At 37.9% G+C, this 27,966-nt stretch overlaps 1 protein-coding gene across 4 annotated transcripts; it reads left to right on the top strand.

The window, feature by feature from the left end:
* Positions 1–8: 8 nt before the first annotated feature.
* On the top strand, positions 9–26,953 carry LOC119078878. 4 transcript variants are annotated; one of them, XM_037186598.1, is made up of 4 exons: positions 44–218; positions 9,261–9,326; positions 10,284–11,553; positions 17,565–19,059. In XM_037186598.1, exons 3-4 carry the CDS (start codon positions 10,295–10,297, stop codon positions 19,003–19,005), a joined length of 2,700 nt encoding a protein of 899 aa, XP_037042493.1. In that variant the 5' UTR covers positions 44–218; positions 9,261–9,326; positions 10,284–10,294; the 3' UTR covers positions 19,006–19,059. The 4 variants fall into 4 exon arrangements, with proteins under 4 accessions (XP_037042490.1, XP_037042493.1, XP_037042494.1 ...); XM_037186599.1 differs by lacking the exon at positions 17,565–19,059 and adding an exon at positions 25,340–26,953 and having other exon boundaries at positions 48–218; XM_037186595.1 differs by lacking the exon at positions 17,565–19,059 and having other exon boundaries at positions 9–218; positions 10,284–13,180.
* The last annotated feature ends 1,013 nt before the right edge of the window (positions 26,954–27,966 follow it).

Here is a 27,966-nt window from a genome sequence, read left to right as displayed (position 1 = left end):
ATCAAACAGAGAAGAAGAATTCAGTCGATTTGTTTGTGTTGTTTGTGTATAGCTAAACTTTTGGATCTAAACCTACTCGAACAAGATTATTCGGTGTATCGGCATTCCGTTTGGTGATTTCACCAGTGTAGCATCGCTGTTTTTATGTGCACTGATTAAATTGTCGTTGTTTTAAGACTTTGCTGTAACTGTGTACCCGTGGTCATCGGCATTTTCATGTAAGTGTCCCGTCATACCCATCTAATGAAAATTAGTTCGATAATTTTCAGAATTATATCTAAATTCCATTCAAAGTTTTTTTTTTTGGTTTTTTGGGATATTGAAATCAAACTGCGCATCAAAAACTATATTTGCAATGACTTCATTCCATCCGAATACAATATTTTCAAGGTTACCAAAGCAAATTATAATTGGGATGGGATACCGAAAGTATGTTGTACAAACCGATATTCTATATAATGATGATGCATCCAGTTACGTAAGAAAGATGCCGGTATTTTGCGTGTGTGTTTGCGTCTTTTTTTCTTAATTTATTTTCGTTCTCATTATTTTCGCTGGCCGTGTAGCGTTCATAATAAATTATTTTCGATTCGATTGATTCAGATATTTCGCTTGAAGAGCCGATGATACTCACCTAATGAGAATTTTGTTGAAACGGTAACAAAGCTTTGTGCTTATCAGCCTCGGCTATCCGTTATAAAGTGATACCATTTTATCTTGTCTTTTAAGAACTGCATTCAGATTACATTTTATGTAATTTATGTATAGTTATCGCCTCAGATAGCAGCACATAAAAACTAGAAATTAGTAATCAAGAGAGTAAACTGCTTTGTTGTTGGATAGAGAATGATGACTCACACAGTAATTATCTTTAGAAAAATTGTGAAATACTAGGGGGGATTCCTGAGTATATTGATTGTGTACCAGCGGTAGACCATTTATGAATCTCAATTTTGAATCTTTTGTCAGGGTATGATAAGAAAGAGATCCGTTAGATCTGCTTGGACGAAAAGCTTGACCTTCTTGATCTTTTTCAATTAGTTAGTAAATTGTTGTCGCATTTTTGTATTTATGCGAATGGGTGTATGAAAAACCAGATCAGCACGTATACTGCCATTTAACATCGTCCCACATCCGTAATTCCCTTGACTGAAAGTCAGGGTCTTACGCCAGAAAATACCGAAAAATGTCTGTAACCATACATGTACACTTTGATTGAAAATGTATGAAATGTTATGAAAAACGTTAATGTCTGTAACCGTTTTTTTCTTGTGGGCAGGATAACTCGAGTAATTCTTAACCAATTTCAACAATTTTTTTTTTAATCGATGTGGAATTAAATTCTCGAGGCTAAGTTCGAAGATGAGCCATGTGGGATTAAGAATCTGGAAGTTATTCCAGAAAAACCTGATTTTACACTGTTGATAACTTCTCTATTAAATACGATACGATTACTTTGATGAAATTTGATTTTTTTTGGATATTTATATTCAAATGAAAGATTTTACAATTTAAAGATAGAAAATTTCGCCGAGGTTTTTCGATTCAGGTATTGTACCTAATATCGAAACAACATTTCCTTTTTGTATAGCTACACTTATTCGTTGAATTAAGTAAGATGTTGAGCGCTTTTCGTTTGTTACATCGGCAATTTTACTCCCTATTTTCTTTATCAAATTGAGTGCAAGTTTTCCGAAAATTCCAGAAGTTTCAGAGGCGACCGGCACGAAAACAAATTGATTTGATAGTTCGGAATAGTGATTGATTTTGTCAACTTCTGCTTTCTTGGCTGCATGTCCTGCATGTTTTGATGTTGAGCTCAAATATGATGGAGCGAAGGTGTCTCTGCACGTATAATCCCAGAGCAATGATTTGCCCTTTGCCCAGGGTATTAAAGTTAATCCGTCTGGCTTCTTTCCATCTGGTCTAGAGCAACCAGGTGGTTCCAAAATTGCAGGTACTTCAGCTGATCGTAGCGATCGTTGAAGGATATTGTTCACCATCGCATGTCTGACTTTTGTACCTTTGGCTTTTGAACAAGATAGCCCATGTCGTCCGAATTCGGTTACTTTTTCTCCACAGATGCACTTATGAGGTTGGACAATGGTCGTACCAAGACGAAGAGACATTGCGATTCTGAATTCGTCATTAGACAAATGTGTTCCCAATTGTGGCGATGGTAATACTTGAAGCCAAGCGCCGGTTTCTGTTATAGAATTAGCCAAGAATCTTGCTTTGTCTTCTGTTTTCTCAAAAGATGTGCTCAAGGAATCGATTTTGTTTTTGATTGCGTCCAATTCCCAGATTTTTTGAAAACGTCGTAATCCCTCTTCTGGCAATTCACCAAACTCTTCACACCAAAGTTCTTCTGCTTCAGATTTAGGAGGATCAGTCTGTCGGTATTCTTCAGATAACAGATCGTCCACCAAATCAGAAACTTGGTAAATTGATGAGAGAAAGCATGGTAAAGCGATTTCGGTTGCGTGCCTGATTCCAATACCTCCACTTTTAATAGGCAGAGCGGATTCTGACCAGGCTTTTGGTGTTAATTGAATATTGAGCAGTGATTCCAATGATTCTTTCAAAACCTCGTCATAACGTTTTAGACCAACATGATTACGCCACATCGGGGTTCCACGGAGGAAGAAAATCAATCGCGGTGTTGTAATGGAAATTCGTAGTAGGAAGTAGGCACTATGTGCGCTTATCTTCGTTAATTTGTTCGAAAGACGTTGCAGTTCGATGATTTTCTTCTCAAGACAAATGACGGAAGCCTGATCTGTAAGTGGACTTCCTAAAAGAAATTCGTTGCCTTCTCGTATTTCTTGAATCCCTGGAGACACCATTTGGAACATTTTCACGACTTCGTTACTATTGTCTATTGAATGTGAGCCCAAAATAGAAATTTCGCATTTTCCGTGGTTCAATTCCAAACCAACTTCTCGAGCTTTTTCGATGATCATTTCAAGTCCAAGCAAAACATCATGTGGGTGGCCTGCAATGGTACCGTCGTCCAGGTACCACAGATTCAAATCTAAATTCAGCAATTGAAGCGATGCAATGATTCTCTGTATGGTCAGGCAGAACAAAGCAGGTCCAAGTGGATCTCCTTGCTGGACCCCTCGCTGGGACAGTATTAAATGTTCACCGTAATACACATTTGTTGGATTTCTATAACATTGCTCTACAAATTTGAAGATCTCTGGAACATTTCGTTTGACCTCATGAAGCAGTGCATCTCTTCGTAACTCATTGAATGCGTTTTTAACGTCAATTTTGAGAAATACTTTAATTGATTTATGTTTGTGATTGAAATAAATTCGCGCTGTATGAGCTCCTGCTTCGGCTCCATTTTTGATTCCAACACCTAACTGATTTGGTTTAAACAAATTCGATAATGTTGATGAAGTCCTGTAACAAGCCAATTTAGCTGATATCCGTCTCCATGTATTTCCAACAGCGATTGGTCGAATGCCACCACAAATCTTCTGTAAGGCTGTTAGCATTGCTCCGTACAGATAAGGACAAACAGATGCTGGAACATCACCATGTAATATGATTTCTGTTAAAGATGTGATTGCCGACAGCAATTGATTTGATGCTTCGCCGTTGCGAATGTTCAATAAGTCTTTCAAAATTTGTGGGCGGAGACTGTCCAGCCCGCCTGCAGAACCATTCTTAAATGACATAATCGATCTGCGAACTTCTTCTTCGGTCGGTATAATTTGATCAACATCGATTGATGAATCTGGAAAATTTGATGGCTCAGGATGTTCTGGGTGTTTATGTTTCAAAGCATTCAAAGTGTGGTCGTTGTTCGGTGCAATACAATCATCCGAAGAAATTAAACGTAAGGCTCCACTTATATCGCCATCAGAAAGCTTCGCTTCTGCTTTCTTAGAAATCTCATTTTCAAACTTCCTGTTATTTTGTGCGATGATCGTGTTCTCAATTATGTTTACATTGCCTTCATTCCATTCCTTAATGTTTTGACGAACGAACGAAGTCAAATTCATTACATTTTCGCTTCTATCAGGAATTCTCAAGGTTGCATAAGGAAAAATCAACAAGTCATTCCATGAATTTTCGCTGTTGTTGATCACTATTTTCCGTATCACTTTAGTGAGAGTAACTGCCAAGTCTTGACGTGCTCCTTTTGGACAACGACGAAGTGTAGCAGTTGTTGTTTTGAAATATGCTAGTTTGCGTCCGAAGTCAGATGTCTCAGCACTCTCGTTTGTTATGTATACGTACTCAACATCTTCTCGTTTAATTTTAGCTTTACCTTGATGTACTTTACCAATATGAATGTTAACACCTCTACGATTTCGAAAAGGTTTCTTGTTAGTACAATCGTAAGGACAGTAAAACACTTCCTCGTCATCATCTTCAAACAATTCTGTCGATCTATCGGCCATATGCATCGAGGAAGTTGAAAGTTCATCTCCTAACACAGATTCTTTATTCGTTCCATCGTTGATTAGTTTCAAAAACTTTGTCAAGTCATCTGTTGTTGAAACGTTTGAGTCCTTTGTTGATTTGCTTTCAGGATGACTTCCGATTCGTGACATATTTTCTTTCACATTAAACAGATTATGATCCTTTCTTTTATGGATTTCATTCGATTCAGACTCCTGCTCGACATCATCAGTTATTGAACATTCTTTCTGTTTGCATTTTCTATTTAAGGTTGGTCTTGAACGTTCGCTGAGGCTCGAAAGAGGGACAGACGTCTTGGATTGTATATTTGAAAAGAAATCGAATCTATCTGCATTGGCAATGCTTCGGTGTTCGTGATATATGTGTATTCGACATTGTATCAATGTTTTGCTTTTGATAAAACAAAACGGACACGGCCATTCTTTATTTTTCGGATGAAAAGCCTGATACTCCTTCTTGGTATTTTCTAACAAATCTTTCATATTTGCGATCCCGGATCCGCTGGGTTTTCCGATTGATGAATCGCCCATTTTCCATTTATTTTGAGTTATTTCTTTTTTTTTATTTAAATTATTATTTTTATTTTGTGGAAGAAGATTTTTTTTAGCGTCCGATTTTTGTCACGGCTTACTTTTACAGACCCTTCAAGAATATTTCAGACACATCATGAACAGATTCACCATATTAAGGTTGATTGCATAAATTTTTGCAAACATCCGTGACTCTGATCACAATCAAATTGTCTAAGTCGCGTTATCCCTAAAGTACCTAGAGACACCGTTTCGTCCAGCTAATCTCAAAACTCACTAGTTCACTTCCATATAATTCCCGTGAATTTTATGTGGAAACAGAACACTGGGGGACTCGTCAGGAACGACAGTGTCGAGAGTTTTGTTATTGTGTGCGCTCTACGGTAGGGAGGGTAAACTTTTTGCAAAAAATCAAGCAAACAAATGAAACCGAAAAGAAGAACAAAAATCAACATTTTAATGAAATAACAAATTCAAACCTCAATCCATCGGCTCTACGGTAGGGAGGGTAAACTTTTTGCAAAAAATCAAGCAAACAAATGAAACCGAAAAGAAGAACAAAAATCAACATTTTAATGAAATAACAAATTCAAACCTCAATCCATCGGCTCACGCACAGATCCATTCACCCATTCATTCACTTTTGCACAAAAACTCACAACAGTAAACTTTACAAACATTTTCATTAAAACTGAAACTGAAAACTAGACAAACGGAAAATACTGACACCAACACTAACAAAAGCCATGGTCACTAATCTGAAAAAACAAAAAGGAACATTAGAACTAACGAAAAACAAAAATCAAAGAGAAGAGAAGATCACCTAAGCACTCCACTAACACTGGGAGAAGTGTTAGCACGGCCCACAGCGCAATTCCTCGGTGTTTTCTTTTTTTCGAATTAAATGGTTAGTAGTGCTTGTCCGTCTGTGTGTAAATCTGGATGTGTGTGTAAATCATGTGAATTTGTTTTGGCCAACGAATTATATTAGAATTGATGGTATACAATCAACTTGATAATTGACTATCAAATTTGACAGTTGACTATCAACTTGCTTGATAGTTGACTATCAAATTCGACAGTTGACTATCAAATTTGATAGTTGGCTATTTGAATATCAATTATGAATTTATGTATAAAAAGAACGCATTAGCTATGTCTTTTGTCACTCCAGAATCATCTTATAAAGAGTACACATCGATCTAATGATCTATGATCTAATACCATAAAATGTTTGTCGCCTAACAATGTACAATTATCAAAAATTAAAAAGTATCACATTTTTGTTTTATGTGTGTTTTACCTATTGAAAACGAAAATGTGATACTTTTTAATTTTTGATAATTGTATGAAATGTGAAGAAAAACGTAATTGTTTGTAACCTATTTTTTTTTTGTCACCACGATAACTTGAGTAATTCATAACCGATTTTGATGATTTTTTTTTAATCGACGAGGAATGGGATTCCTGAGGCTAAGTTCGACGATAAGCTATGTGTGATCAACGCTTCGGAAGTTATGCCAAAAAATAGAAATGTAATAAATGAACAATATAGTTGATTTTCGATAATTGGTATTTGATAATTGCTATTTTATATTTTATTAATTAACAAGCAGCATATACCTAAAATTACATATACACTACAGTGAGTATATAGTATTACAAAAGTCAAGCAATTCTAACATTAGACAACTTCGACGAGTTACGGTATCGTAATGCAATATTAGACAGCTCGGACGAGCGATAAGTTTGATATTAGATCAAACCTAATATTGGACAACTCTGACGAGTGTGAAGTTTGCGGCCCGAGCGAAGCGAGGGTCGTAATTCACACGAGTTGCAGTATCGTATTGCAATATTAGACAGCTCGGACGAACGTTAAGTTTGCGGCCAAAGCAAACCAAACATTAGACAACTACGACGACTGAAGTTTGCGGAGCGAAGCCTGGGTTGTAATTCACACGAGTTGCGGTATCGTATTGCAATATTAGACAGCTCGGACGAGCGAGAAGTTTGCGATTAGACTAAAACTTATTATTAGACAACTCTGACGAGTGTGAAGTTTGCGGCCCGAGCGAAGCGAGGGTCGTAATTCACAAGAGTTGCAGTGTCGTATTGCAATATTAGACAGCTCGGACGAGCGATAAGTTTGCGGCCAAAGCAAACCAAACATTAGACAACTACGACGACTAAAGTTTGTGGAGCGAAGCGAGGGTTGTAATTCACACGAGCTGCGGTTATTCCCTTGACTGAAAGTCAGGGTCTTACACCAGAAAATACCGAAATATGTGGGTAACAAAAAAGTTTACTGTGCTTGAAAATGTATGAAATGGCATGAAAAACGTTTAATCTGGGTAACAAAAAATCGTTCAAGGCACGATTTTTTTTTAAATATGTGGAAGTAAAATACCAACGCTAAGTTCGAAGATGGGCTATGTGGGACGAAGGATCTGGAAGCTATGCCATAAAAACAGGATTTTACACTGTTGATTATAGCCTCAATCGAAAAAGATTACTTTGATGAAATTTGAATTTGTTGCGTAGTGTGTGTAAATCGTATAAGTATGTTTTCGATGATGTGCATGAAACAAATAGGAAGAAAAATTTCGTCAGTACATGCCCAGCCTCTAACCGGTAAACATCTCTTGTTAGTGAACTGCTAACAACTTGATAGTTGACTAACAAATTTGATAGTTGACTAACAAATCTGATACTTGACTAACAAATCTGATAGTTGACTAACAAATCTGATAGTTGACTAACAAAAATCCGTCTACTAAATACCAAAGAAAGATGTTTTTACTGTCTTACGGCAGAAAAATGCCTGCTTTCAAATGAAATGTGGTACATGTCGCGAGAAGGCGTTTTGTTCGTTCCTAGGGAATTCATCCTTCTACGAAATGTAATGAGAAGGCGTTTTGTTCGTTCCCAGGGAATTCATCCTTCTACGAAATGGTTTTTTTTTTAAATTTTTTACCAAAGTGAAAAGGCCTCTCATCGTTCCATATTCGTTAAACTTCGCATCTACTCTGATTCAATTCGACAAAATGGCAATCAAACAGAATAATACATAGCTCATACGAGTTTGATTGGTTGATTGAAAATCTTGCTGCAAATTTATAAGAAACATAAGAACTCAAAGATCATTCGGTCTTACGTTCAAAGATTTTTTGAAGAATTTTGTTGTAATGTATAGAGTAATCGATATATTAATGTTCTAAATTTGACAATTTTTTTAGGAATACAGCATATGTAAAAATAAATTAGGATCAAATGTAGGCATTTGTATCAGTGATGCTTCGGAAGTTCAACAATGAAAATGATCAAAAAGATATTGAAAAAAATTATCAGTCAAGGGACCTGACCCGCCCAAAAGGTGGGACCTAGTTAATGCAAAAATGCACAGCTTGTATGATGCTTTGGAGCGCTTCGGACAGTGTAACGGAAATATTCTCAGAGCGCAATAAATAAAATTCTTTTGTGAAAGGCTTCAGTTTGAAAAATCGATTGATCGAATTTGAGCTGTGAATCACCAACTTTAAATATTATAGTTTTCATTTGATTTGAAGGCATCTTCTCAAGAGGTGTATTGAGGGATAAAGACGAAATCACCATCGCAATTTGGTGCATCACATCAGTCATCATCGGGATTTTCAATGTCACAAAATTTCGATCAGTTCAAGGCACAAATCATAAAACATATTAGGTTTAACACTCTGCCTTCCGCACTGTTATAACGGTCATACAAGTTATTTACGTATGTGTCTTGGACGATTGAATTTAGGCAATTTCGTGAATTGTAGCCCGAACGAATAGGCTGAATTTCCTAACATTAATTGTCCAAGACAGGTACGTAAGTGCAAAGGGTCGAAAAAGCGGGAAATAAACCAACATTGATCTTATTTCATTTTGTTACGTAAATAACAATTTCCCTGTGACAAAGAAATGGATTTGCGCCAGAAAATTCTCGTTTGATAAGTTCCATTGCTTGATGTGTTTTATAGCGAACCTCCGGAATTGAATAAATTTAAAAATGTTTTTTATTGCTGCTATTTGATGATGCTCTTACATTTTCGTCTCGGGTTATAAAAAGTTGTGCAAAAATGTTCGCCTTGGAAAGCTTATTCACATCAATCGACGTGAACTTTAAAATACTTCGAATTGAAATTGGAATAATTAAATTACCGTTCGAACTATAAATAGAAAACTGCTAGCAGTGTATACGACGAAATCAAACAATCTTTTTATAACTTGGAAAATTTCAAATGATTTTTCTTTTATATTTTACAGATCTGTTGCATTTGAAGCTGGATTGATTCCATCGATAGAAACATCAAGAGGATTCGTTATTGAAAAGTAAGATAATTTAACTTCAATTTATCCTTAACAGTCTTCAATAAGGGTGAATTCAAAGTTCTGCGCTTAGACTTTAATGATATTCCTGCTTACATTCGTCTTTATTGCTGTCTGACAATTTCATCAAACAAGCAAAAAAAAATTCAAAAAGTTCTTTTGTCCCCAAGTGCTTTACAATTTCTAAATTGCCGACAATTAATCGAGTTTGTAGCGTTTTACCCTAAAGCTTAAAACTTCTGATCTACGTTGCAGTGGTAATTATTGGTTTAAGTGTGAATTCTCCTAGTAGGAGACTCCTACCGAACAGTGCCTATATTCGCGAAAATATTTTCACAAATTTTCTCAAATTTTCGCGATTTTCTTAAATTTTCACAAAAAACGATTTGCGAAAATTTACAAAAATTTGAGAAAATCGTGAAAATTTGAGAAAATTCGTGAAAATATTTTCGCGAATATAGGCACTGCTACCGAACACAGTCAAAGTTATTGTTACTAACGAACACTTTCCGTAGAAACATTTCCTTCTAAGACGCACATTTGATAAGATCGTTGAGACGCGTCGTGCGATATTACACAACTAGCATAAAAATAGAAAATTTGTTAGATAATCGGGCTTAAGGCTTGGAACAAGTCTCGGTTAAATAATGTATCTCTGGATTCCGACTAACAATCATTTAGGTCTTTCACAAGACATTAATTTTCTGAGACTAAAATTGACTTGTTCAGAGAATGCAGAAACAACTTTAAGAGTGAAAATGACGTCGAAATGCGACCCATAGAATTTTGTCGAGGCACTAGAAAATTTAAATTTCCCTGACTTGGATTCACGTTGTTAATCTATTACAGCAAGGAAATAATAACCGTAAAAGCTTATAGAATTCCACAACATATTATCCAATTGATTTGTACGCATTACCTCGAACAGCACTCCCATTTCGTCTATTTTTTCGATTTCAGCCCCTACGACAATGAGTGCCTCATTCAGGAGTATTGTCCAACAAGTGACCCAAGAGAAGCTTGAGGAACTAAAGCAGCAACGGAATTTGATGAACGATCATTTCAATCCTGTTCTGAAGAGCATTGAGGAACCTTCGATCGATCCGGCGAATGCACTGCAAATACTTTACCAAGCCGCTAAGGACAGTCCCGTCAAGGACATTATTGGTCAGATACTGATCGACAATCTCAATTATGTCTTGAAAAATGGTAAAGAGGATTCGTCACTCAGCACCCAGCTGGTTCGTGCATGGATTGATAAACTGAAGCAGGAAATTCAATACGCGTTGCGAAAGTGTGAATATTCTTATCTTTACGGCTCACTGTTGAGCGAATGGCTGGAACTGGAAGAGAAGAAAGCCGCTAAGAAGTCTGCTGGTGCGGAGACGGAGGAAAACTTAAGTGAGCTAAAGGAAAAGGCGAAACAGGACAAAGCCAAAGTCGTTGAAAAAATGAAGTCTCTCATGTTCAACGCTCCAACATCTGAAGAATTTGAAGCCGGCAAGTTCCGTAAATTTCTTTCTGACGAGCTACTGAATTTCGAAGAGAATGCTGAAGGTCAAAGTATAATGAAAGAGATTCGCCGGGAGACAGGAGATTTCTTCAAAATCGTCAACTATCACATATCTTCGTACGATGTGCAGTGTTGCATCAAAGGTTTAAGCACAGAGGAACTGTTAACGCCAGAGAAGAAAGCAGCCTTGAAAGAACTCAACGAAAATTCGGAAGCTTTAGAGGAAGTGGCGTCACTTCTTACCAATCGACTGCGTAATTTGAAACGGTGGGAGTGGCCAGCATCATGTGAACTAGTGGAGCTTCGCCGAGGTCTTGCTGGCGAATACAAAGCTTTTATGAATGAAGACATCATCACGGCATTGTTTTTGCAATATGTTGGCGTTCAATGGGCAGCCTATTTCAAAGGTCAATTCATGAAAATTTACGAATCAAAGATTTTTGCTGAGATCTTCTGTCATGACGACTCGATTGAGGGTAAACGAAAGGAATTTCACCAAAGTACATTTTTGTCAGCCCTTCCGGATTCGATGCAGTCTCAAGATAGTCAGCAACAAGAAGAATATGCTAAAGTCGAATCACGCTCCTATGCAGCTCCAATGATGATGATGCAATGTGCGGCGCCTTCAGGACTATTTGGGGCTGCAAACGACGTGCAATCTGATTGCAGTTACGCACCACCGCCTCAAATGGTTAGGAAAAAAGCATCCAAGCCAAGGCGCATCGTTAAGCCGGATCCAGATATTGACTTCAAGCAAGCCTTCTTGCACACACTCAGCACGGAAATTCGTCTTCACCAAGTGATTCGAAAGGACAAGCCTTTAGTTGTTGTACAAGCCGATTTGGAATCGTTTGGTCCTTCAGTTGTTCACGATGCTGCTCTCATTGCATTGGAATATTTTGGTGTTTCGAAGGAATGGCTGGAATTTTTCAAGAAATTCCTACAACCCCGTGTCTCCTTGGTGGAAAACGAAGCACCAGCATTAGTTGTTCGAGGTGTTCCAACGTCACACACTCTTTCATCGCTCTTCGGAGAGACATTACTCTTCTTACTCGATTTGCTAGTCAATCAGAAATGCAACGGCATGCGAATTTACAGAATTTCCGACGAATTCTGGTTCTGGGATAACGTTGAGGAGAATGTCGCGAAAGCTTGGAACACAATGAACACATACGGCAAAATGGTTGGACTTAAAGTCAAAGAAGATCGAAGTGGGTCCGTTTCGATTTACTCGGACGAAGCGTTGAAAAAGCTCGAGCCCAGCAAAACCGTCATTTGCGGACCATCACCACTACCTCAGAGGAACATACACTGGGGCTATCTGGAGCTTCATTCGAATGGAATCTTCAAGATCGATCAAGATGCGATCACAAAGTTCTTGGATGAAATGCGAGCTCTGCTGGACAAATCCGAGTGCGTCCTAGAATGGATCAACGTCTTCAACAAATATTTGGCATTCTTTGTGCGAAACTTCGGTAAATGCGCTCTGGTCTCCGGAAAACAGCATTTGGATCAAATCGTCACCTCGCTGGGTATGATATACACCGGCCTCTTCGGTTCGGAAAATGGAAATCCTGTCGAAAAGTTAAAGTCTCGATTCGAGAAACTTCGTGAAGCGGACATAGTCGACGTGTGGGTGTACTGGCCATTGGAGAGGGGTGGTTTAGGCTTGGTGAACCCATTCATTGGAATCATGTCGTTACGCGAAGCTTATGTCGATATCAACGACGACGATCACTTTACTAAGCTACCGTTACAGGACAAAGTCAACTGGGAAGCAATCATCGAAGAACATGAACGACGGTATGGAAAGATTGGTGAAGCTCGAACTATTCAGCCGGGCTATCAAGTTCCGCCAAAAGTCCCGACCTGGGACGAGTATCTTGCAAAACGAGAAACCGAGTTGAGGCACTGGTACGATCGCTACATTCGATTGCTTGAACGTCCTGGTCCCAAAGTTATATCCATTTCTGACAAATACTGGACCCTGGATTCTCCACTACCTGATGCTGAGATCGATAGTAATTATTTGATGTGGCTATTTGCTTACTACGAAACTCAGCTTGTCCTTCATTTCGGCAGCGTGAAATTCATTAATTCAAAACTACTTCCGATGAGCATGATCGCCAACATTCAAAAATCTAAAGTTCAACATTAAATTTCTAGTCAACAGGTCAAGCCTTTTAACAAACGTTCGCCTTTTCATTGGCCTTTTTTTTATCGATTTTGTAAGTTTTACTAACGCGATACTACTCCATTGATTTTTTTTTGTATTTAGGGCCGCATTATTGTATTGAGTTCGGTCTATTTATGTAAATAAAAAATTATTTTAGCACCCAAAGGCCGGGGTTTTCTTTATCGTTCAATTCTGAACCATTCACAGTCGGCATGACATAGTCCCTGATTAATTATCGAATTTTCTAAATCCTTTGGTCAAAGTAATTCCAACAGATTGGAACCAAGATTGGAACAAAATATTCTTCGATTAGTGAATGGTGCTGCATATGGAGGTGAAAATGCTCGGACTATTTTTGGTACAACATTTTTCACACTTTTTTTGGAATTTGCTCAAATTTTTCTAGATTTTCCCAACAAATATTTTTGAGAAAATTTAGGAAAATTCTGGAAAATGTGATGACTTGGAAATTGGACAAATTCCTAAATTTTAAATATTTTGTTTTCCCTGTGACAAAGAAATGGATTTGCGCAGAAAATTCTCGTTTGATAAGTTCCATTGCTTGATGTGTTTTATAACGAACCTCCGGAATAGAATAAATTTTAAAATGTTTTTTATTGCTGCTATTTGATGATGCTCTTACATTTTCGTCTCGGGTTATAAAAAATTGTGCAAAAATGTATTTCATTGGTCGCCTTGGAAAGCTTATTCATATCAATCGACGTGAACTTTAAAATACTTCGAATTGAAATTGGAAGAATATAAATAGAAAACTGCTGTCATATACACTACGAAATCAAACAATCTTTCTATAACTTGGAAAATTTCAAATGATTTTTCTTTTATATTTTACAGATCTATTGCATTTGAAGCTGGATTGATTCCATCGATAGAAACATCAAGAGGATTCGTTATTGAAAAGTAAGATAATTTAACTTGCGTTGATTGACATCCTACTGTAATATGTACTAAAAAAGGCTCACAGGCCTTACTCATATTATGACATAAATAAATAAACTAACTTCAATTTATCCTTTCAATAAGGCTGAATTCAAAGTATTATTCAACAGCGCTACGCTTAGACTTTAATGATATTCCTGCTTACATTCGTCTTTATTGCTGTCTGACAATTTCATCAAACAAGCAAAAAAAAATTCAAAAAGTTCTTTTGTCCCCAAGTGCTTTACAATTTCTAAATTGCCGACAATTAATCGAGTTTGTAGCGTTTTACCCTAAAGCTTTAAACTTCTGATCTAGGTTGCAGTGGTAATTATGGATTTAAGTTTGAATTCTCCTACCCAACACAGTCAAAGTTATTGTTACTAACGAACACTTTCCGAAGAAACATTTCCTTCTAAGGCGCACATTTACGGTATTTTTTTTGGCATATCTTTTAGCATATCTTTTCAAAAAAAAATTTTGTTTCCAAAAAATATTTTTGTTTCCAAAAAAAAGTTTTGATGAAGTATATAAGAAGTTTGGTAACTAAAAAATACTTGTTTTTTCTACATATGAGAAAATATGGTAATAATTGATTGCAAAGAGAAATTTAGAAATGAAAACTAAAAGAAAATTGAGAAAATAGATAAAAGTGAATAAATGAAAGGGAATATTTTTAAGGGAAAGGATTGGTCTGAGCAATGGATCGGTGGTTGGATGTAATATTTTTTGTTTTTTTTTTGTTTTTTGTGTAAAATTGATTTCTAAAATTGAAAAGGAAATAATTTCCGTATAACAAGTAAAAGAAAATTGAGAATGCAGATAATAGCTATTTTGCTAACATGTGCCTAAATGGAAATTTTGCGCAATAGATGTGACGATTGTCAATCCGAGGCGAAGCCGAGGTTGACAACACATCGTATGCGCAAAATTCCAGTTTAGGCACAAGTTAGCAACAAGATTTTATGTACTGTAGCAATTTTACACTTCATCGAATGCATATTTACGCACGCAAAATGAACATATGGGCACTACAGTGCATAAAAGTGATTAGATGCAAGGAAAAAATCATTTTCAGTTGAACCATCGAACTTTTATTGTCCAATTTGTTTTTATGTATATTTGCCGTCTATAATTTGGTTTTGTAAATTTAATTTTTATGAAAAACAAATTACACAGGCTAATTATTGGACGAGGCGAGAGAAAAAAAATTAACTCCTAAGTTACCGACACCGTTCCGGCGCCCGGCTCGCATTGCGGCCCTCCGCTTCGCTCCGGGGCAATGGGCCGGTTCGCTCGGCGTGTTAAAACACTTTTTATGTCCAATAAAAATTGGTATTCATTTCGTAAAAAGACGAACTAAACTCCTTTACGTTTTCGTAAAAGGATGAATTCCATAGGAACCAACAAAACGGCTTGAGGTGAACTTTCGAACAAAAACACAAAAAATTAAAAAAAATACATCCAACCACCGATCCATTGATTAGTTTCAATAACATTATCATCCACAAACTTATAGTTTTTGCGCAGTCATAGGTAATAATGTAGAAAACAACAGATCAAGAGAGCAATATTTAAAAAGAAACTCAGCCCAATCCTTTCCCTTAAAAATATTCCCTTTCATTTATTCACTTTTATCTATTTTCTCAATTTTCTTTTACGTTTTCATTTCTAAATTAATTTCTCTTTGCAATCAATTATTACCATATTTTCTCATATGTATAGAAAAAACAAGTATTTTTTAGTTACTTTTTCTTCAACCAAACTCCTTATATACTTAATCAAAACTTTTTTTTGAAAACCAAAATTCTTTATATACTTACAAAACTTTTTTTTGGAAACAAAAATAATTTTTGGAACCCAAATTTTTTTTTGAAAAGATATGCTAAAAGATATGCCAAAAAAAATACCGTCACATTTGACAAGATCGTTGAGACGCGTCGTGCGATATTACACAACTAGCATAAAAATAGAAAATTTGTTAGATAATCGGGCTTAGGCTTGGAACAAGTCTCGGTTATATAATGTATCTCTGGATTCCGACTAACAATCATTTAGGTCTTTCACAAGACATTAATTTTCTGAGACTAAAATTGACTTGTTCAGAGACTGCAGAAACAACTTTAAGAGTGAAAATGTCGTCGAAATGCGACCCATAGAATTTTGTCGAGGCACTAGAAAATTTAAATTTCCCTGACTTGGATTCACGTTGTTAATCTATTACAGCAAGGAAATAATAACCGTAAAAGCTTATAGAATTCCACAACATATTATCCAATTGATTTGTACGCATTACCTCGAACAGCACTCCCATTGCGTCTATTTTTTCGATTTCAGCCCCTACGACAATGAGTGCCTCATTCAGGAGTATTGTCCAACAAGTGACCCAAGAGAAGCTTGAGGAACTAAAGCAGCAACGGAATTTGATGAACGATCATTTCAATCCTGTTCTGAAGAGCATTGAAGAACCTTCGATCGATCCGGCGAATGCACTGCAAATACTTTACCAAGCCGCTAAGGACAGTCCCGTCAAGGACATTATTGGTCAGATACTTATCGACAATCTCAATTATGTCTTGAAAAATGGTAAAGAGGATTCGTCACTCAGCACCCAGCTGGTTCGTGCATGGATTGATAAACTGAAGCAGGAAATTCAATACGCGTTGCGAAAGTGTGAATATTCTTATCTTTACGGCTCACTGTTGAGCGAATGGCTGGAACTGGAAGAGAAGAAAGCCGCTAAGTCTGCTGGTGCGGAGACGGAGGAAAACTTAAGTGAGCTAAAGGAAAAGGCGAAACAGGACAAAGCCAAAGTCGTTGAAAAAATGAAGTCTCTCATGTTCAACGCTCCAACATCTGAAGAATTTGAAGCCGGCAAGTTCCGTAAATTTCTTTCTGACGAGCTACTGAATTTCGAAGAGAACGCCGAAGGTCAAAGTATAATGAAAGAGATTCGCCGGGAGACAGGAGATTTCTTCAAAATCGTCAACTATCACATATCTTCGTACGATGTGCAGTGTTGCATCAAAGGTTTAAGCACAGAGGAGCTGTTAACGCCAGAGAAGAAAGCAGCCTTGAAAGAACTCAACGAAAATTCGGAAGCTTTAGAGGAAGTGGCGTCACTTCTCACCAATCGACTGCGTAATTTGAAACGGTGGGAGTGGCCAGCATCTTGTGAACTAGTGGAGCTTCGCCGAGGTCTTGCTGGCGAATACAAAGCTTTTATGAATGAAGACATCATCACGGCATTGTTTTTGCAATATGTTGGCGTTCAGTGGGCAGCCTATTTCAAAGGTCAATTCATGAAAATTTACGAATCAAAGATTTTTGCTGAGATCTTCTGTCATGACGGCTCGATTGAGGGTAAACGAAAGGAATTTCACCAAAGTACATTTTTGTCAGCCCTTCCGGATTCGATGCACTCTCAAGACAGTCAGCAACAAGAGGAATATGCTAAAGTCGAATCACGCTCCAGCTCCTATGCAGCACCAAAGATGATGATGCAACGTTTAACGCCAGCTCCAGAACTGGTCGGTGTTGCAAACGACATGCAAGCTGATGGTGGTTATGCACCATTGCGTAAAGTGTATAGGAAAATAGCATCGCAGCCGAGACGCATTGTTAAACCTGATCCAGATATTGACTTCAAGCAAGCCTTCTTACATACACTCAGCACGGAAATCCGTCTTCACCAAGTGATTCGAAAGGAAAAGCCTTTAGTTGTTGTACAAGCTGATTTGGAATCGTTTGGTCCTTCAGTTGTTCACGATGCTGCTCTCATTGCATTGGAATATTTTGGTGTTTCGAAGGAATGGCTGGAATTTTTCAAGAAATTCCTACAACCCCGTGTCTCCTTGGTGGAAAACGAAGCACCAGCATTAGTTGTTCGAGGTGTTCCAACGTCGCACACTCTTTCGTCGCTCTTCGGAGAGACATTACTCTTCTTACTCGATTTGCTAGTCAATCAGAAATGCAACGGCATGCGAATTTACAGAATTTCCGACGAATTCTGGTTCTGGGATAACGTTGAGGAGAATGTCGCGAAAGCTTGGAACACAATGAACACATACGGCAAAATGGTTGGACTTAAAGTCAAAGAAGATCGAAGTGGTTCCGTTTCGATTTACTCGGACGAAGCGTTGAAAAAGCTCGAGCCTAGCAAAACCGTCATTTGCGGACCATCACCACTACCTCAGAGGAACATACACTGGGGCTATCTGGAGCTTCATTCGAATGGAATCTTCAAGATCGATCAAGATGCGATCACAAAGTTCTTGGATGAAATGCGAGCTCTGCTGGACAAATCCGAGTGCGTCCTAGAATGGATCAACGTCTTCAACAAATATTTGGCATTCTTTGTGCGAAACTTCGGTAAATGCGCTCTGGTCTCCGGAAAACAGCATTTGGATCAAATCGTCACCTCGCTGGGTATGATATACACCGGCCTCTTCGGTTCGGAAAATGGAAATCCTGTCGAAAAGTTAAAGTCTCGATTCGAGAAACTTCGTGAAGCGGACATAGTCGACGTGTGGGTGTACTGGCCATTGGAGAGGGGTGGTTTAGGCTTGGTGAACCCATTCATTGGAATCATGTCGTTACGCGAAGCTTATGTCGATATCAACGACGACGATCACTTCACCAAGCTACCGTTACAGGACAAAGTCAACTGGGAAGCAATCATCGAAGAACATGAACGACGGTATGGAAAGATTGGCGAAGCTCGAACTGTTAAGCTGAGCTATCCAGTTCCGCCAAAAGTCCCGACTTGGGACGAGTATCTTGCTAAACGAGAAACCGAGTTGAGACACTGGTATGATCGCTACGTTCGATTGCTTGAACGTCCTGGTCCTAAAGTTATATCCATTTCTGACAAATACTGGACCCTGGATTCTCCTCTACCTGATGCTGAGATCGATAGTAATTATTTGATGTGGCTGTTTGCGTACTACGAAACTCAGCTTGTCCTTCATTTCGGCAGCGTGAAATTCATTAATTCAAAACTACTTCCGATGAGCATGATCGCCAACATTCAAAAATCTAAAGTCCAACATTAAATTTCTAGTCAACAGGTCAAGCCTTTTAACAAACGTTCGCCTTTTCATTGGCCTTTTTTTATCGATTTTGTAAGTTTTACTAACGCGACTAACGCCATTGATTTTTTTGTATTTAGGGCCGCATGTATGTATTGAGTTCGGTCTATTTATGTAAATAAAAAATTATTTTAGCACCCAAAGGCCGGGGTTTTCTTTATCGTTCAATTCTGAACCATTCACAGTCGGCATGACACAGTCCCTGATTAATTATCGAATTTTCTAAATCCTTTTGTCGAAGTATTTCCAACAGATTGGAACCAAGATTAGAACAAAATATTCTTCGATCAGTGAATGGTGCTGCATATGGAGGTGACAATGTTCGGACTATTTTTGGTACAACATTTTTCACACTTTTTTTGGAATTTTCTCAAATTTTTCTAGATTTTCCCAACAAATATTTTTGAGAAAATTTAGGAAAATTCTGGAAAATGTGATGACTTGGAAATTGGACAAATTCAAAGCACCTAGCAGGGTAATAGAAAAAAATAAAGTAGTACTTTAATCGAAGTATGCGAATATTTCCATACCTTTTTTTTCATAATGTCATTGCAAAATTACCATTAAGGCTGCTAATGGTATTATTGGTATCAAAAAACTACTCTATTTGACGTGTAAAAACCTCTATTACCCTGCTAGGTGCTTTGACAAATTCCTAAATTTTAAAGGAAAATATTTTGTTTTACAATATAACAACATCGTTTGGATTTTTGGTGAAATCATTTTCAGTATTGCAAGCACATATCCAACACAAGCAGCGAGTCTGTAACTTCATTAATTTTACCCTGTGAATTCAACATTGACCGGAGTCAAGGCAATATGGGATATTGGGCTCAATGAGGTGTTTTTCTGATATCCCATCCTATGTAGTGCATTCTGAAATAGTTCCTTGTTCAACTAGGGCCATAAGTCACCCGGGAAAATTCAATTACCAACAATATTCCCGAGATAGGCATAACGTTTTTCACAATTAAGGCTTCCGAAGTTTCAGTAATACTTATTTACATAACAATGGATAAAAAGATGAAGAGTCGATTTTACGCGTAAATTTGATCCGTGGCGGAGCCGCGATCGATAATCACACGTATACACTGATGGACTTTTTATTTTTTAACTTTGTGGTGATATGAACAACAAACTGTCTGATACGATTATGAAAATTAAACAGAGAGAGGAATTTTGGTGGGTTTATTTATAATATGAGCGAAGCGAAGGACACCTACTGTAAACTTTTCTATTATCTTCTTTGACAGTACGACAAAAGAAAAAAAAATTGCAATAGGTGTCCGTTGCGTCGCTATGAAAAGCTACAGGATTAAATAAATACTCAGACAACTTTTTTCGGCATTGCGATTGGTGATCTCACCAAATCAACATCGTGTTGTTAATGTACGTAAGTCTATTAAGTTGTCGCGGCTGTTATAAGACTATAAACTGTTATAATATATAGTGTACCGTCTATCGTCGGCAGTTCCATGTAAGTGACCAGCAAAATAGTTAATAAAACTCAGTTCGATGAACAATGTTCATTGAACATCTTCACATTCTTCACTTTACCAAAGTTCCAAAGTTTTCTTTTCTATTTACAATTTTAAACACCAAAATACGCATCAAATCTGAATCGCATTTCTTCTGAATATTTTCAAGGTTACTTAATATGTATAGTTGGGATGGGATCCACAACACAGACCGATATATACGATGCATTTCAGTTATGTAAGAATATGCGTATTTTTACGACATTTCTCTCAAAATATATCTTCGTTCATAGCGCTCATATTCTCTATTTTTCAGTAGGTTGATTTTGTACAAACAGCGATAATAAAGCTTGTCGCTTGCCAGTCGCGGCTGTTGAAAATTGCATTCTAGGTAAATTTATGTTGCTTCAACCAGTCAGTGGCAAATAATTAGTATTGATCAATTGAGAGTGATAATTCTTCAAATTGCAAACCGTATTAAAAATTTACTCTGAGTTTTTTTTTTAAGTTTTTCGAGGTTGAAGCTTAATCCCTAAGGCTTTTTATTCAACAGATGAGAATAAATTGGCTTAGTAGGTTTCTTAGATTTTAAGGTACCATATTTGTCATTTACTTAGAGTAGGGTTCCCATTTGTACTCTTATTAGATATCATCTTTGTTACTTCTCCTAATCCTAACGTTCCTGCGACGAAATTGTTTATTTTCGTGGTATTATTCAGCTCTAAAAACATTGCCTGAAATATGCCCCAACGTCACTACTTAAGGTAAAGAACCCCATCTGCACATGAACCAAAGACAGCTCGGTCAAGGTATGCATAAAGCTCTTTTTTTGTGATTTTGAATTAACTACCGAACATTAACTTAGAGCGTTGAACGTCTACTCCCAATGCTACACGCACGGAATTCTGAAAACCGACAAATTTTCTGTTTTGCTTGCATTTTTATATGGAGAAATTAATAACTCATAAAAATTGCAATTAAATGTTCGGAAGTCGAGGCACATTCGGTGTGATGGGCCCATTTTCCGATGGCAATTCATGTATATTTTGTGGGACAAATTGTTAACTTGATCAAGCAAAACATAGAAACTGAAAATGTTTCGGTTTTCAAAGTTCCGTACGTTTAGAGAGTGCATTGAAGCTCCTCATGGCTGTTTTGAAAAACAATACTGTTTTTCAATACTTTAAACATTTGTATAAGCAAAATTATCTAAGAACGTTGGTTGCTTCCATCATATTATTCCCTTGACTGTAAGTCATGGGTTTTACGAAAACAAATACACCGTACATAACACGTTCACTATGATTAAAAATGTATGGAAATGTGATGAAAAAACGTTCAATGTTAAAACTTTGTGCCCTTTGTTAACACGATAACTTGAGTAAATCTCAACCGATTTTCAAAAACTTTCTTTTAATCGACGAAGTATTGAAATCCTCAGGTCAAGTTCGAAAATGGGCGGTATTGGTTCAAGCATCTGGTGGTAGTTCTCGAAAGAATCATTTTCTGCTCTTTGTTAACACGACAACTGGAGCAAAGTTCAACCGATTTTCAAAAACTTTTTTTTAATCGACGAAGTATTGAACTCAGGCGCGCCGACTTTTGTTTTGGGTGTTGGGTGCTAATGCTCCAAGATAAAGTTTCATTGCAAAGCCGCTTAGAAAGCGCAGAACGATGGTCAGTTAAAATTTCAACAGACACAGGTGTTCCTGTTACGGCATACCGTCGCATCGAAAATAGTACAGAATATTCTGAATATTAAAAGCCGATAAATGAGTGATATCAAATTAAATACTTTAGGGCCGAAGGCGAATTTCTTACAATGAAAATTTAGAACTTTTCCTACACGGAGAACGGTGACAAAAATTTAAATTTCATACAATGATGACATTAAGATGTCACCAGGCCTATTCCAATTTATTTGAGCTAGCGGTTTTATATCCGTTCTTTGTAGGACAAATTGTTAGGATGACAAAATCTTAGATAAAGATTTAAAAAATCTTAGATTTTCTTCTAGAGCTCTTGAAGCGATTTTGCTAACGTATACCTTGTAGCAAATGATCACTTTTCCATTTACTAGCTCGTCACGATATGAACTACGAGCATTAAATGGACGAACCAGCGAAAAATTAAAATTTCCAAAATCTGTAAAAATATCGAAAAATGTGTATTTGCAACGAAATCGACTTCTTACTACTGTTCGTGGGTCAAATAACTAATTAAAACGATTATTTGTTGTTTTTCTCACAAATTTCACTTTCTCAGATTTTGTAGTACAAAATGTGCTACACCGAATTCTTAAATATTTTGTAAAAGAGTTCAGCTACTGTTATGGAATATTATGTGCACTTACTGGCCAAGGTTACCTCGACTCAGCAACCCCGGTTACAGTGTCTGCACTGGCTTCGTGGGTACACTTAAAAAGTTCATTCATTTATGTTGAAAAAGTGGTTTCGGATGGATCGCCGACAGGGACAATGCCTAGTGTACTGGTAGTACTCGACCTCCTCTACAACCTCATGCCGAAAGCTAAACTTAATAATTTGTCTCTCAGGAAATAAAAGTCAAAAACGAAAATGTCGAACTTTCGATGTTAGAAAACCTCGACAGACACACCTTTTGGACCATCGGTTTCTTTGGCAGTTTTGTAGAGTTTTTAACGCTCTACATCCTGCTAGAACATTGTTTTCAGAAATACTCTCAACTTTCCGAGTTATGACCATTTGAAAGTTAAAGTCGTCCGGGGGGACTTCTTCCCGGGCACCTTCGGATCCATCAACCATATGCCTGGAATTAGTTTTCAATGATCTACGTTTTCCGCACACAGGCTATCGCGGCCCTTAAAATTCTAAAAATTCGATACGCCCTACTGCATAGATCGTGATAATAATATAGGTTAAAGTTTGGAGCGAACTTTTACTTATTTACTGGAAATATAATCAGTCCAGTAGATGAAATTCTTTTAGAATTTATTTAAATTTAATTAATCAAGAATTTGAGCTGTGAACCATTCACATCGTTTATGGGACGCAATATTTTTCGGTTGCTAGGAATCTCGCGCGGCGTCATTCACAATAATAATTCACATTTTGACACATTTTGTATAAGGAAGATGTCAGTTTGTGAATTATTGTGAATGACGCGGCGCGAGATTCCTTAACACCTATTTTTCGGTATTTGAAATAAAAAAAAAATCGACGTAATTCAGTGAAAATTCGTTAATATTCCTAAACAGCTGCAACGCTAAACTTAAATCATATTTGCATTCACACCCACATTTGTTGCTGTCTGACAATTTTATCAAACAAAAATAATTCGAACTTTTGCCCAATTTTATTTTTCTATATTCAATTTTTAAAACAAGTCATTAGATCCAATTAATGTCAGGACAAAAATGTAAGATAAAATTATGGGCACACCTATAAAGTCTATTATCTCAGAGATGTATTTTCCGTAAAGAGCGAGTTAAATCAACATAATTTGAAGAAGTGATTACGAATGGTATCGAATAACCGTACTCAATTTGGTCTATTTTCGATTTCAGCCCCTACGACAATGAGTGCCTCATTCAGGAGTATTGTCCAGCAAGTGACCCAAGAGAAGCTTGAAGAACTCAAGCAGCAACGGAATTTGATGAACGATCATTTCAATCCGGTCCTGAAGAGCATTGAGGAACCTTCGATCGATCCATCAAATGCACTGCAAATACTTTACGAAGCCGTCAAAGACAGTCCGGTCAAGGACATCATCGATCAGATACTAATCGAGAATCTCAATTATGTTTTGAAAAATGGTAAAGAGGATTCGTCGCTCAGCACCCAGCTGGTTCGTGCATGGATTGATAAACTGAAGCAGGAAATTCAATATGCGTTGCGAAAATGTGAATATTCTTATCTTTACGGCTCACTGTTGAGCGAATGGCTGGAGCTTGAAGAGAAAAGCTCTGTGAAGTCTGCCGGTGCAGAAACAGAGGAAAACTTAAGTGAGCTAAAGGAAAAGGCGAAACAGGACAAAGCCAAAGTCGTTGAAAAAATGAAGTCTCTTATGTTCAACGCTCCAACATCTGAAGAATTTGAAGCCGGCAAGTTTCGTAAATTTCTTTCTGACGTGCTACTGAATTTCGAAGAGAATGCCGAAGGTCAAAGTATAATGAAAGAGATCCGCCAGGAGACTGGAGATTTCTTTAAAATCGCCGACTTTTACATATCTTCGTACGATGTGCAGTGTTGCATCAAAGGTTTGAACACGCAGGAGCTTCTGACCCCAGAGAAGAAAGCAGCCTTGAGTGAACTCAATGAAAATTCGGAAGCTTTAGAGGAAGTGGCATCACTTCTTACCAATCGACTGCGTAACTTGAAACGGTGGGAGTGGCCAGCATCATGTGAACTAGTGGAACTTCGCCGAGGTCTTGCTGGCGAATACAAAGCTTTTATGAATGAAGATATCATCACGGCATTGTTTTTGCAATATGTTGGCGTTCAGTGGGCAGCCTATTTCAAAGGTCAATTCATGAAAATTTACGAATCAAAGATTTTTGCTGAGATCTTCTGTCATGACGATTCGATTGAGAGTAAACGAATTGAATTTCACCAAAGTACATTTTTGTCAGCCCTTCCAGATTCGATGCAGTCGCAAGAGAGTCGTCAACAGGAGGAATATGTCAGAGTCGAATCAGCCTGCCTTGCTGAGGCAAGGCAGACAGTAATTAAGAAACGAATTATGAAGAAGAGAAGAGGACCAATCTGTAACGACACGGAGGAAATTTTATTTGACTGTGATGGTGCCGAATGCACGCCGCCGCCTGCACCTCGCCGACGGAGACGCATTGTTAAACCTGATCCAGATATCGACTTCAAGCAAGCCTTCTTACATACACTCAGCGCGGAAATCCGTCTTCACCAAGTGATTCGAAAAGATAAGCCTTTAGTTGTTGTACAAGCCGATTTGGAATCGTTTGGTCCTTCAGTTGTTCACGATGCTGCTCTCATTGCATTGGAATATTTTGGTGTTTCGAAGGAATGGCTGGAATTCTTCAAGAAATTCCTACAACCCCGTGTCTCCTTGGTGGAAAACGAAGCACCAGCATTAGTTGTTCGAGGTGTTCCAACGTCGCACACTCTTTCGTCGCTCTTCGGAGAGACATTACTCTTCTTACTCGATTTGCTGGTCAATCAGAAATGCAACGGCATGCGAATTTACAGAATTTCCGACGAATTCTGGTTCTGGGATAACGTTGAGGAGAATGTCGCGAAAGCTTGGAACACAATGAACACATACGGCAAAATGGTTGGACTTAAAGTCAAAGAAGATCGAAGTGGTTCCGTTTCGATTTACTCGGACGAAGCGTTGAAAAAGCTCGAGCCCAGCAAAACCGTCATTTGCGGACCATCACCACTACCTCAGAGGAACATACACTGGGGCTATCTGGAGCTTCATTCGAATGGAATCTTCAAGATCGATCAAGATGCGATCACAAAGTTCTTGGATGAAATGCGAGCTCTGCTGGACAAATCCGAGTGCGTTCTAGAATGGATCAACGTCTTCAACAAATATTTGGCATTCTTTGTGCGAAACTTCGGTAAATGCGCTCTGGTCTCCGGAAAACAGCATTTGGATCAAATCGTCACCTCGCTGGGTATGATATACACCGGTCTCTTCGGTTCGGAAAACGGAAATCCTGTCGAAAAGTTAAAGTCTCGATTCGAGAAACTTCGTGAAGCGGACATTGTCGACGTGTGGGTGTACTGGCCGTTGGAGAGAGGTGGTTTAGGTTTGGTGAACCCATTCATCGGAATCATGTCGTTACGCGAAGCTTATGTCGATATCAACGACGACGATCACTTCACTAAGCTACCGTTACAAGACAAAGTCAACTGGGAAGCAATCATCGAAGAACATGAACGACGGTATGGAAAGATTGGTGAAGCTCGAACTATTCAGCCGGGCTATCCAGTCCCGCCAAAAGTCCCGACTTGGGACGAGTATCTTGCTAAACGAGAAACCGAGTTGAGACACTGGTACGATCGCTACGTTCGATTGCTTGAACGTCCTGGTCCTAAAGTTATATCCATTTCTGACAAATACTGGACCCTGGATTCTCCACTACCTGATGCTGAGATCGATAGTAATTATTTGATGTGGCTGTTTGCTTACTACGAAACTCAGCTTGTCCTTCATTTCGGCAGCGTGAAATTCATCAATTCAAAACTACTTCCGATGAGCATGATCGCCAACATTCAAAAGTCTAAAGTGCAACATTAGGTTGGATGCAGGTCTCCATATATAGATTCTTGATAAGTCCTTGCTGGTCAGCGTCAACAAATTTTGCTAGTTTTACTGATGCTTTTACTACTCGTTTATTTGCGTGTTTATTATTTTATTGCAAGTTCGGTCTATTGACCTAAATAAAAAGTTATTTTAGCGCACAGAAGTAGCGGTATTCTTTATCGTTTCATCCTTCTCAGACGACAACCCTATTGCCAATAGAATCTGATGCCTATTTCTTATGATGTGTTAGTCGTTTACTTCTTTGTCTAACATTTAATGATAAAAATACGTCTTATCACATGAATTAGACGTCAGGCTCGGAGCAGGTCAGGTCATTCTGAAAACTTCTAGACTGAGTTGACCTGAAGCTAAATTTCTATCTCTAACCTGACCTGAATCCTGATTCTACTGAAATAAAATGAACTGACCCGAATTTTTGTGATTTTTTTTTAAATACTCAAGTCAGGTCAGGGATTCCAGTTTTGAGCTTTAACCAAGACCTCGTTGCTTTTATCACCTGCCGACAACGGATGACATACCGCCTCAAGCCTAATACTCTATAAATGAACATATGAAAACCTCACCACTGAAAACCAAGCGTCAGATCAAAATTTAAATAAGAGTCCTGCACGGCGCAGCAATCTTGTAAGTTTTTTACATTCTGGCGTTATAAAATAAAGAGCACGGGCTGGACACTCTATGAATAGCAGCATTTTAATGAAGAATAGCGTGAATAATGTCAGGTTCGTGATAAAGAGCAAATGAACCGTTGGAAAATCTGTTCTTTTGGTTAATACAAAGGCAATGGATTGTAATGTATCTTTGAAGTGACCAGTCTTGTATGTACTCCACCCCACACTCCACGCATACAGTTAGGAGCTTAAGAATTACTAATTTGGCTCAACAAAGCATGATTCCAACTTCCCAGTCCTAAAAGAAAACTTAAGACTATCCACAGCCAGATTATATCGCCAATATTTGTCGTCGCTGTCGATAACAGATAATGGATATTTCCCATTGGACTTTTTTAGATGTGCCTATGAAGGTATTCGACCTTAGAAGCCAAAACCACTTAAAAAACAAGGCATCAGAACATTCGGAGCGTTTGCTGCGACTTAGCCCCGTACGACCCGTAATCCTATTTCGTCCGTAACCATAATACGTCCGTAGCCGTAATACG

This window comes from Bradysia coprophila, unplaced genomic scaffold, assembly GCF_014529535.1.
Source record: "Bradysia coprophila strain Holo2 unplaced genomic scaffold, BU_Bcop_v1 contig_297, whole genome shotgun sequence".
NCBI classification, from domain to species: Eukaryota; Metazoa; Arthropoda; class Insecta; order Diptera; family Sciaridae; genus Bradysia; species Bradysia coprophila.
The sequence above is the reverse complement of the archived record's forward strand: the minus strand, read 5'-3'. Positions and strand labels throughout refer to the sequence as shown.

Excerpts from the sequence above, each read along its gene's own strand:
- LOC119078878 (XM_037186599.1), top strand. The coding sequence starts at position 10,295 with ATGAGTGCCTCATTCAGGAGTATTGTCCAACAAGTGACCCAAGAGAAG. Across the intron at positions 11,554-25,339 it reads AAAAAAGCATCCAAGCCAAG|ACGCATTGTTAAACCTGATC; the intron begins GCGCATCGTTAA and ends TCGCCGACGGAG.